Genomic DNA, 12110 nt, shown 5'->3' on the forward strand with positions numbered 1-12110 from the left:
TTCTCCGAGATTGCAGGGTTAATTATGTATGGATTATGAAATTCATAATGGATGGTGTCATTTAAACGTGAGAGAATCATCTGTAAAGAACTTTGTGATGCCTGCCAGTGGAGACCAGGCCAGCTGGATCACTCGAAGACGGGGTCCAGGAAACTTAGGGGGTCACCTCAGACCCAAAAGGCCATGGTGGGGTAATTCCTTCTGGTGAGGTGAAGCACGGTTCAGGCATGAAGGCCAGCGCCAGGATGTGTGTGGGGGGGGGGCGGCTGTGGGGACAGCGGCCAGTCACCCACTCCAGGGCGGGTGGGAGGCACCTCGTGGGCGGGGAACAGCAGGGAGGAGAGCAGCAGGGAGGCCCTGGGCATGGGCTGGTTTCTGTCCATCAGTCTGTCAGTCTGTCCGTCACACTTCTTCTGGCTGACCGGGATGTGGCCACGCTGCTCTTTGAACTTCCAGGTGGAGCAGCCGGTGGTGCCACCCGGCGTGATGCCGGCCTGATGTCCCCCCCACCCCCCCCCCCCCGCGACCCACAGCGGAGGGGCGAGAGCTCACCCGAGCGGCGGGGACACGCTGGGCGTCGTCGGGCCCGGGCACCGCTAGGGTGGGCGCCGCGTGGACGCTGAGCGCAGAGAGGGGCGGTGCGCCGCGCGGTGCTCGCCCCGGGGACCCCCCTCGCCCCGGGGCCCCCCTCGCCCCGGGGCCCCCTCTCCTGCCCGACCCCGCCCCTCCCTCCCCCAGGCTCTGACTGGGGAGGAGGCCAGACACTGTGTATGGGAGGCGCAGTGGGGGTGCTGATGCCAAGGGCGAGAGTGGGGGCTCCCTGCCCCCCATCGCCCTTCCCTTCTTACCTCCATTCCCCCCTTACCTGCACCTCCCCTCCCCCGCCTCCCACCTGCCCCCTCCTCTCCATCGCCCCTCCTCCTCCTCCCCCCTCCTGCCCCTCCATCTCTCCCTTCCCCACTCCTGTCTCCATCTCTCCCTCCCCCCTCCCTTCCCCCCCCCCCCCCCCCGGTCGCGCGCTCGCTCTGCTGATCCGCGCCGCCGTGACTCAGCGCTTCCCAGTCCCGTCTGCTAGGGCTCGGCCCTCCCTCCCCTCCCCTCCCCTCCCCTCCCCTCCTCCCCGCCGTCCCTCCCTCCCCTCCGCTCCCCGCGGTCCCTCCGGGTCCCCTCCCCTCCCTCCCTCCCTCCTCCCGCCGCGCCCACCCCCTCGCGCCACCGCGCCGCCCGCCCCGCCCCGCCCGCGGCCTCTCCTCCGCTCCCCGCGCCGCCGGCCGCACGCGCCCGCCGAGCCCGCCGAGCCCGCGGGCCCCGACCCCGCGGACCTCCGACCCCGCCGCACTCCGACCCCGCGTACCTCCGACCCCGCGGTCCTCCGACCCCGCGGTCCCCCGACCCCGCGGACCCCCGACCCCGCGGTCCTCCGACCCCGCGGTCCCCCGACCCCGCGGTCCTCCGACCCCGCCGCCGCCATGGAGCCCACCGCGCCCCGCCGCCGCCACACCCGGCAGCGCGGCTACCTGCTGACGCGGGACCCGCACCTCAACAAGGTACGGCGGCCGGGCGGAGTCGGGGCCGGGCGGAGTCGGGGGCCGGGGCCGTGTCGGGGGCCGGGGCGGTGTCGGGGGTGAGGGGGTGATGTTGGGGTCCGGGGTGGTGTCGGGGTCCGGGGCAGTGTCGGGGTGGGGGGTGGTGTCGGGGTCCGGGGCGGTGTCGGGGTAGGGGGTGATGTCGGAGTCCGGGGTGGTGTCAGGGGCGGGGGGTGATGTCGGAGTCCGGGGTGGTGTGAGGGGTGGGGGGTGATGTCGGGGTCCGGGGCGATGTCGGGGTCCGGGGGTGATGTGGGCCGGGTGACGTCGGGGGGAAGGGGTGGGGGGGTCGGTACCTGCCCTCAGGGGAGGCCATGAGCCATGGGGCCTCACTCATTATCCGGGGTCCACGACCCCTGGGTTACAAGGTTTCTGGGCTCCCTGGCTGGTTGGGAGGCGCGTGCGCGTGACCCCCCTCCCTCCCCGGGCTTCCCCCTGGCTTGGCGGCAGCCAGGAGCCGGCCTGGACCTGAGGCTGGCCAGTCCATGAACCCCCTCCCCGGAAGTGAAAACTAGCTTTATTAGAGACCTCTCCTTCTCTGTCTCCCCCTCTGGATCCCGCACCGCACCCCCTTTCCTGGTGCATGCCCCCTTCCTCCACTGCGACTTCTGTCTTCTCCACCCAACTTTGCCTTGAATTGAAACCGACCCCGTGGACCCATGTCCTGCCCAGACTGAGCCGCAGGCCGCCAGGCCTGTGTATACACGTCCTCTGTGTGTGTGCATGTCCCCTGGGTGTGCACATCTCATATGTGTGTGCATGTCCCCTGTGTGTGCACACCTGTACAGCTCTGTGTGTGCACGTCCGTATGTGTACATGGCCCCTGTGTGCACATCCCCTGTGTGCACACCTGTATAGCTCTGTGTGTGCATATCCCCTGTGTGTGCACATGTGTACAGCTCTGTGTGGACATCCCCTGTGTGTGTGCATGCATGTACTGCTCTGTGTATGCAAGTGCAGGTCTCTGTGTGAACGCCGTCTTCGCATGTGCACATGTGCACACATCTGTCTGTAGATGGTCCCTTGGCGTGGGCACATGTATACAGGTCTGTGTGTGGATGCCCCCTGGGCGTGTTCACATGTACACGCGTGACCTTTCTGTGCTCTGGGAACAGTGACCCGGTGAGTCACGGCACATCTGTGCAGTGCTCTGCCTCCTTCCGTTGGAGAGCAACCTTTCCCACTAGGAACTGGACCTCAGCTCTTTGCCCAGGCGTGCTATTCCTGACCTTCATTCTTACCAATGGCTTAAGACATGATTTATTGAATGTGTGGGATTAGTGACAGGCAACTTACATAAGTCAGTAATTACTTACTGTTTGTAGTCATGTAATATACAAGTTTCTTTCATTTTACTTTTTGTGCCAGAACTGGGTTTTGAACTCAGGACCTTATGCTTTTCCTTAGCTTTTTCCACCAAAGACTGGTGCTCTACCACTTGAGCCAAACCTCCAGGCTGGCATTTTGCTGATTATTATTGTGTGTGTGTGTGTGTGTGTGTGTGTGCACATGCATGTGCATACATGTGTACACACACACTAGTACTAGGACTTGACCTCAGTGCCTGGATGTTGCCCTTTTATTTTGCTCTAGGCTGGTGTTCTATCACTTACCCAAGTCACATTTCCACTTCTGATGTTTTGGTGGTGAATTGGAGATAAGAGTTGCTCTGATTTGTCTGCTTGGGTTGGCTTTGAACTGCAATTGTCAGATCTCAGCCTCCTAAGTAGGTAGGCCTACAGATGTGAGCCTCTGGCACCCAGCTAATATAGCATTTTAAATAGTTCCTATTTAATTTTTTTCCCTTAAATTTAATTGCTAGTTTGATTCTTTTTCTTCCTTTTTATTACTCCATAGGTTGAGCCTATTTTATGTAGAACAAAGGGAAAATTTGATGTGACGAACACTTTGTGACGCTCATGCTTTATTTACTTCATGACAGAATTACAGGTTGACACTTAGATCACGTAAGTAGTAGAACCTGTTTGGTTTTCTGCAAGGCCCACAAGAGTGTGTCCACTCCGTGGGCAGTCGCCAGGCCTTTGCTGTGTTTATGTCAAGAATTGGTTATGAAATCCTTGTGATACCCCTTTTCCTGGAACAGTCACTACCTACTTCAGAATTAAAACTCACAAAGTTCTTTCACCAAAGGTAGAAAGATGCCACATTGATATGTTAATATATATTTTCTGAATTTGTAATTGAACTTCGTTATCTGTGTTATATTGAATCGGATCTCAAATCTCATTCACTGACTGGAGCAATTGGTATAATTAACTTGACTTCACTTAGTTGGAAGGTTTGGGGGCAGGACCTCATGGAAGCACTTTTGTGTGTCATTGAAACCTGAGAAGTGGAACCTCCTCCAGTGGTTCAGGCCAGTAATCCTACTCAGGGGGCTGAGGTCCAGAGGATTCTGATTCAAAGCCTGCCTGGGCAGCAAAGTCTGCGAGACTCCAACTCCAAAATAACTACCAAGAAGCAGGTAGCAAGCAAGCCAAGAGAATGCAAGGCTCCGAGTGTAACATTCAGTAACCCTCCCACCCCAAAGGATAAAGAACAAGAAAACAAGTGAGACCTTGACTGCTAATGCACTCAAGACTTTTCGGCCTGTGTGTTTGCTGGGAGTCCAGGGAGTTTTGTTGTTTTCTTTTTGATTATTGATGAACTAACACAAAAAGGATACTAGCTCTACCAGTGTCTTCATTTTCTCCTAACAGCCTAGCCTTGAGCTAGCTATAGGAAGACTTCATTAAGTACCTTAACACAGGCCTTGGTCACCTTTCTTTGAGTAACAGCAGCTACCATTTTGCTGGCTTTATTTCTGTTTCCATTACTATAACCTGACCTACATATGCAGGTATGCAAGTATGAAAGAAATACCTTCACCAAGTAACATCTTCCTCCCATCCTCCTTCCGTTATCCCGATATTTATCGTATGCTGTTTCCTGTTCTATTTCACGTAAAGCCTACTGTCTATTAGTTTACTAGTTTTACTATCTTCTCTGAATTGACCTCATTAGTTTCCCTGCTCAGCTTCCCACTTACAATTTATTTGCTGACTTTCTTTCCTTTTTGGGTGTATAACTACTGCAACTGAAATATCCTGAGCTGATTTAATAATATCTAGGGAAACTTTTTCCTAATTATTTTTTTCCTGTTACTATTTTATAACATTGTGTGTGTGTTTGTGTATGTGTGTGTGTGTGCGCACATATGCTGGTCCTGAGACTTGAACTCAAGACTTGGGTACTCTCTCTGAACATTTTCATTCAAGGCTAGTGCTCTACCACTTGAGCCAAAACTCTACCTCCTAGCTCTTTGTTGGCTAGTTAGAGATAAGTGTCTCATGGACTTTTCTGCCCCACCTGGCTTCCAACCTCAATCCTCAGATCTTAGCCTGGGATTACAGGCAGGAGCACCCCACAGCACCTTTGTTTTTACGTAGCTACTTGCTCTGTATTGTTTAGTATTTTTACCACATGCTTGTTTTCTTGGTTTTCATGTTGTGATTGTCAGAGGTCATATATTATTTTGCAGAGTGAATATTAAGTATTTATATAATGAGTGAGCTATTCTTTTTATTTTATTTTTTATTTTTTTATTTTTTTGTCTGGTCGTGGGGCCTGAACTCTGGGCCTGGGCGCTGTCCCTCAGCTCTTCAGTTCAAGGCTAGCACTCTACCACTTGAGCCACAGCACCACTTCCGGCTTTTTTCTTTTTGCTTATGTGGTGCTGAGGAATCGAACCCAGGGCCTCAGGCATGCAAGGCAAACGCTCTACCACTGAGCCACCTTCCCAGCCCTCTTTTTTATTTTAGACTGGGCTCAGCTTTTAAAGCAGGAAATGTTGTTTGCTTGTTTGAGACAGGATCTTACTATATAACCCAGCTTGGCCTTGAACTCCAGATCTTCCTGCTTCAGCGTCTTGAGTGCTGGGATTACAAGCCTGTGATGCCAAGCCTAGCCTAGTCTGGCAGGGAGCTTGTAACGTGGTGTGTGGGGCTTGTCCTATGACAAATAGACCCTTCAATGTAATTTTGTGAAATTAAAAATTCACACTGATGTCTAAAGTTCATTTGATTACATAATTGCATTGTACAGTGGAATTATTTGGTCAGAAAAGTTGTCATTTGGCTTAATTTAAATTATTGGCTGGATACCCTTGGGGAGATAGTCTTGGTAAAATCAATTTTAGCCATAGATAGGATCAGAATTTAAGCAAAATGAAACAAAACCTTGGGGAAATAGGGTATTCATTGTTAATAACACACGTTTCATGTTAAACTTACATCAGCCCAACCACAGCGCGCGCGCGCGCGCGCGCGCGCACGCTCACACACACACACACACACACACACACACACACACACACACACACACACACACACACACACACACACAGAGTAGTGGTGCTAGTATTTGGGTTTGAAATCAGTGCCTGAGTGTGCCTGTTTCTGAGCTTTTTTCCCCCAAAGGCTGGTGTGCTCTACCACTTGAGCCACAGCTCCACTTCTGGCTTGTTGGTAGTTTATTGGAGATAAGAGTCTCACAGACTTTCCTGCCTAGGCTAGTTTTAAACTTGATCCTCAAATCTCAGCTCCTGAGTAGCTAGGATTACAGGCGTAAGCCACTGGCGCCAGGCTTTTCTATTTTAATTTTTAAAAATGCATTGTAATCACTGATGAATTTCATTCCATAGTATTAAAAACTCTGCTGTGTGACTTAACTCTAAGTAGTGCTTTGACACACCTAGGAAGATTCTTTATTATAGGGTAACTTCCTTTTCTTTGTTCTTAGGGTGCACCTGGAGCTCATTTGTCTTTGCAGTACTGGTCCTGGCTCCTTTGTTCTTCCATCTACTCATTAAAATTGAAGTCTCTTCTTTAAAAAAAAAAAAAAAAGAACAAGAGCTTCACTCGTGCTAGGAGAGCTACCACTGAAACTCCCCTTCCCCTTTTTCTTTAGAGACAGGATATCTTTTAAGTTCCCCAGGCTGGTTTTGAACTTGCCCAGCCCCCTGAGCAGCTGGTATTGATGGCTATGTACTACTATGTCTGGCTAGGCAATAATTTGGGAATTATACTAAGTCCATGCTTTTAGCTAATAACCGGAATGAAGTAGAAACTTTAAATTTCTTACAATTCAAGATATTGTTTATATTTTACTTTTATATGTGATATAATAATGACACAAGTATGATATTGGTCATACCAATACATATAAATGACAATAATTCATTTATTAATAAGAATATATTCTGTTTTTTTTCACAAAATACAAGCAAAAGTCTGTGACTAAGAAATCTGTCTAGCCAGGCTCTCTTGGCTCTCGCCTGTAACTTGAGAAGCTAAGAACTAGAGGATCACAGTTCAAGGCCAGGTTCACAAGACCTATAGCACACATAGTGCTACACACTTGTGGTCCCAAGTAATATGGGAGGCTGGGATTGGGAGGAACAAGGTTCCAGGCCATCCCACACAGAAATGTCTGAGAGGCTGTATATCCATGGAGGACTCTGGATGCAGTAGTACACATTGTCCACCATCTGGCAACAATAGGAAGCCCCAAGAGTTGCACCACAGAGCCGGGCGCTGGTGGCTCACGCCTGTAATCCTAGCTACTCAGGAGGCTGAGATCTGAGGATCGCGGTTCAAAGCCAGCCCGGGCAGGAGAGACCGTGAGACTCCTATCTCCAATAAACCACCAGAAAAACGGAAGTGGCGCTGTAGCTCAAGTGGTAGAGTGCTCGCCTTGAGCTGAAGAGCTGAGGGACAGCGCTCAGGCCCAGAGTTCAAGCCCCACGACCGACAAAAAAAAAAAAAAAAAAGAGTTGCACCACAACTCAGGCAGGCATGTAGGGAGAACCAGGTGCTGTCTCAAAAATAGCGTATCATAAAACAGAAGGCTGGGCGCCAGTGGCTCACACCTGCAATCCCAGCTACTCGGGAGACTGAGATCTGAGGATGCAGTTCAAAGCCAGCCCGGGTAGGAAAGTCCATGAGACTCTTATCACCAATGAACCACCAGAAAACCGGATGTGGTGCGGTGACTCAGAAAGTGGTAGGGTGCTGGCCTTGAGGAAAAAGAGCTCAGGAACAAGTCCCAGGCCCTGAGTTCAAGCCGCATGACCAACAAAAATAAACTCGGGGACAGTGCCCAGGCCCTGACCCTCAGGATCAGTGCCAAAATCAAACAAAAAACCCCAACCCATTATAGATTCCGATATAAGGATAGAAGATGTGAAAATGTGGAGAATATTGACCACTGTTGTGTCCTGTGCCCTGAGCCATTGTTCCCACAGCTGGACAGGTTTCCTTCCCTGGGCTTTGGTCCAAGAAGCCAGGCCTCTGCGTCAGTGCCTATGCCAGGCTGTGCCTGCACCCCACAGCAGCCTTCACCCCAACTCCGTGTCCCACCATCTCTGCTCAGGGAGTGCTTCCCTCACCCCTCTAGCTTAGTGCTTGCTTAGCTTGTTCCTTTTCTCTCCATTCGCTTGTCACAGCTATTTCAGTTATTCGTCAACTGTCCCGTTGAGTCTGGCAGGCCGTGTGAAAGGGCCTGGAAGCATTGTAAGCATCAGACTTGTTAAAAAGTATTTTGTGAACAATGTGACAGTGTATTATGTATCCACTAGACTGGGCCATGGGGTGCCCAAACATTGGGTCAGACAACACTGAGAGTGTCTGTGAGGGTGTTCTGGATTGAGGATGTTCTGGGCAAGGGTATTTCAGATTGAGAGTATTTTGGATAAGGGTGCTCTGCGTGAGGGTATTGTGGGTGAGGGTGTTCTGGATTGAGGGTATTGTGGGTGAGGGTGTTATGGATTGAGGGCGTTTTGGATTGAGGGTGTTCTAGATTGAGGGTATTGTGAGTGAGGGTAGCTTTCTGGACGAGGGTCTTCTTGATTGTGAGGGTGTTGTGGATGAGTGTATTCTGGGTGAGGGTGTTCTTTGTGAGGGTGTTCTAGGTGAGGGTATTTGGGTGAGGCTGTTCTGGATTGAGGCTGTTCTGGATTGAGAGTATTCTGGATTGAGGGTGTTCTGGGTGAGGGTATTCTGGATTGAGGGTATTGTGGGTGAGGGTGTTCTGGATTGAGGATGTTCTGAGTGAGAGAACTCTGGATGACATTTGAGTTAGGAAAACAGTTGTCCTTCCTAATGTGGATGGGCCTTACCTAGTCATTTGAAGACCTGAAGAGAAAACAAGATGAAAGAAGAGCAATTTCCTTCTGTCTGTTTCTGAGCTGCTCTTTCTGGGCCCTGAGCTGCTGGATTTCAGAGCAGAGCTAGTCCATCGGCTCGTCTACATCTCCAACCTGCCAACAGCAGACAACAGTTGGGACTTCGTTTTTTTTTTTGCTGGACTTGAACTCAGGGCCTGGACACTGTCCCTGAGCTGTTTTTTTTTTTTTTTTGCCAAGGCTAGCACTCTACCACTTTGAGCCACAGCACTGCGTCTGGTTTCTGAGTGGTTTCTAGTGGAGTCTCACTAGACTTTTCTGTCCAGGCTGGCTTTGAACTGTGATTCTCAGATCTCAGCCTCCTGAATAGATAGGATTACAGGCGTGAGCCACTAGTGCTCAGCTCAATTGTGTTTTCTTGGCCTCCATAATAATGTGAGCCAATATTTCTGTAATAACAATAACAACAACAATAATAATAATCTGTTCTTTTTTTTTCTTAGTGCTGGTTGAACTCAGGGCCTGGGTGCTATCCCTGCGCTTTATAGCTCAAGGCTAGAGCTCTACCAGTTGATTTCCAGCTCCACTCCTGGCTTTCTGGCGATTCATTGTAGATAAAATTCTCATGGACTTTTCTGCCTAGGCTGACATTGAACTGTGATCCTCAGATCTCAGCTTCCTGAGCAGCTGGGATTACAAGTGTGAGCCACTGGCCCCTGTAGTGAACCTCCATAAATATAGATGTTACTACTTTTTGCAGAACTCAGACCAGTCTAGGGAGTCTCACAACCCGCCCTGGAAAAGTCAGGAAACATTTCTAACCATCTCAGGTATGGCAGAGTCAGGAAAGCCCTCGGTGGCATTTCCGGTATATCAAGTCTTGGTCTATGTCCCTGTTCATCCCTGTTCATCCTGAGCATAGCCCATGGCAACCATTCTCAACTCATTTTTTAAAAAAAACTCATAATTGCAGGATTGATATACAGAGGGGTTACACTTACATGAATCAGGTAATGAGTGATTAAGTACAATTCTTTTTGAACCATGTCTCCCCTTCCTTTATCCTCTCCTGGCTTTTCCCTCCCATCCCCACCCACAAGATACCCAGTTCATGTTCCACATGGTGTCTGGTGAGTATCACTGTTGCGTTTGTTCATCCTGTTCCAGCATTTATGTGGCCTCCCTCGCCCTCCCAATACACACCAACTAACAAGAGTTAGTTGGAGTTCATACTTGGAAAAAGTTATATAAAGTGAAGTAAGCCAGAGCCAAAGAAACATAAGCTGCATGGTTTCCCTCTTTTATGCTAACTAGAATGTGCCTATAAATCTCTAAGTAAATACACTGGATTATAACATATATATATATATATATATATATATGCATACACACTAGGACATGATGAATTATATAGGACTCTGGACATTCACATACTGAGGTATAGGTGGACAAAGGCTCAATAGCTTTGTGCTGATGATCTCAACTCGGTACCACAGGGCCTTTTGGTAATTTGTTGATGTCTGTACATTCTCTAAAGCAACATTGTGTGTGTGCGTGTGTGTGTGTGCCAGTACCGGGCCTTGAATTCAGGGCCTGGGCTTTGTCCTTAAACTTTTTTTGCTCAAGGATGGTGCTCTACTACTACACAGCTCTTTTCCTGGCTTTTCGGTGGTTAATTAGAGATAAAGAGTCTCATGGACTTTCCTGCCTGGGCTGGCTTTGAACCACAATCCTCAGATTTCAACCTTCTGAGTAGCTAGGATTTCAGGCATAAGACATCAGTGCCCAGCTAAAGCAATAATTTTAAATAAATAGTGCACATAACTTTACAAAGGAAACTAGTGATGATAAAATACAGATATCCATATATTAAAAAAATATGATGTTATAGGAGTTCATTAAAAACTTATGTACCAGGAGAATATACTTCACTAATGATAAATGTGGGTAGTTTAATTTATTTTCTGGAGCTGGTATCTTTCTGTGTTGTTCAGATGTGTCTGCACTGCTGGGCACAAGAGCTGCTCCTCCTGCCTCCGTCTCTTGAGCAGCTGGGATCGTAGGCATCGTCGAGCCTGGCTCAAGATTTTATTCTTTAAAGACATCAGAATGAAGCTTGCTCGCATTTATAGCCTCTCTGCTTAGAAACAAAACCAGACAAAACAATTCCAACCCTTATTATGGGTAGAAATTACTGAACTTTCAAGGTGGTGATGAACGTGAATGATAGGTTACGATATTTGTTACCAATGTAATGGTGATCAAGATTTTTATCCTAATGCAAAGATGTAATAACTGCTGCTAACTATTTTTCTTGTTGATGCCCTTCATTTATAATGGAAGAAAACACTCAATTTTGTGGAGTTGCTGGAAAGTTGACTATGTCCAAGCATGCCTGGAGGGTCCATAGGTAATTCTGTAAGCCTTGGGTTGAGTCTCTGGGTGGGAGCTAAACTGCTAAAGTTCTTCTTAAAAGTTTCTAATGGGAGTTGCGTACAGCTGGCACAGCCATGTGCAGCGCAGGACTATTCACCATAGCCAGGCGATGGGAGCAGCCCGCATATTCCCCAGTAGATGAGTGGATCAGGCCCCATGGGACACCTTCACCCTCGATCAGGGGAGTAGGTGGGTCTGGAGGTGATCTACTGAGCGAAGTCAGGCGGACCCAGAAGGACCAGGGTGCTTGAGGCCTCTCATGTGGGGTGCTCCACTGAGAAGTTATGCAAAGATAAACACATATGCAAGTATGCACATATGAAATACTTACACATATCTACACACAGGTGTTCACTACCATAGGAGTGATTGGGGGGAGGGGGAGGCTTGAATGGGTGAGTAGAAAAGAGAATGTAGAAGGTGAATGGCACCAAAATCTCTTGCACTGAAGAGGGAAGATAAGCAAAGGAACTCATGTATTTGTGTGTGTGTGTGTGTGTGTGTGTGTGTGTGTGTGTGTGTGTGTGTGTGTGTGTGTGTGTGTGTGTGTGTGTGCATGACTGTACTGATGTTTGAACTTGGCAGCAAGCTCTTGCCTGGCTTTTTCACTCAAAGCTGGTTCTCTGTCACTTGAGCCACTCTTCTACTTCCAGCTTTTTGTAGTTCCTTGGAGATGTCTCATGGTCTTTCACACCCAAGACTGGCTTTGAACTTCCATCCTCAAATCTCAGCTTCCCGAGTAGCTGGGATTACAGTTGTGTACCACCAGTGCCCAGCAATGCACACATTCTTTTTTTTTTTTTTTAATTTTTTTTGGGGGGGGCGGTCGTGGGGCCTGAATTCTGGGTCTGGGCACTGTCCCTCAGCTCTTCAGCTCAAGGCTAGCGGTCTACCACTTGAGCCAC

The 12110-nt window shown here is 49.4% G+C and overlaps 1 protein-coding gene across 1 annotated transcript in view; it reads left to right on the top strand.

Annotated features, from left to right (window-relative positions):
* Positions 1 to 1232: 1232 nt before the first annotated feature.
* The window catches only part of Me1 (malic enzyme 1), a 106781-nt gene continuing 95903 nt past the window's right edge, over positions 1233 to 12110 (top strand). Inside the window, exon 1 of the mRNA XM_070011038.1 lies at positions 1233 to 1547. Coding sequence (XP_069867139.1) covers positions 1470 to 1547 — 78 coding nt within the window. The 5' untranslated portion in view covers positions 1233 to 1469. The remainder of the gene's footprint in view (positions 1548 to 12110) is intronic.

Source organism: Dipodomys merriami, unplaced genomic scaffold (assembly GCF_024711535.1).
Source record: "Dipodomys merriami isolate MVZ:Mamm:240054 unplaced genomic scaffold, mDipMer1.0.p SCAF_8, whole genome shotgun sequence".
In the NCBI taxonomy this organism is placed as follows: domain Eukaryota; kingdom Metazoa; phylum Chordata; class Mammalia; order Rodentia; family Heteromyidae; genus Dipodomys; species Dipodomys merriami.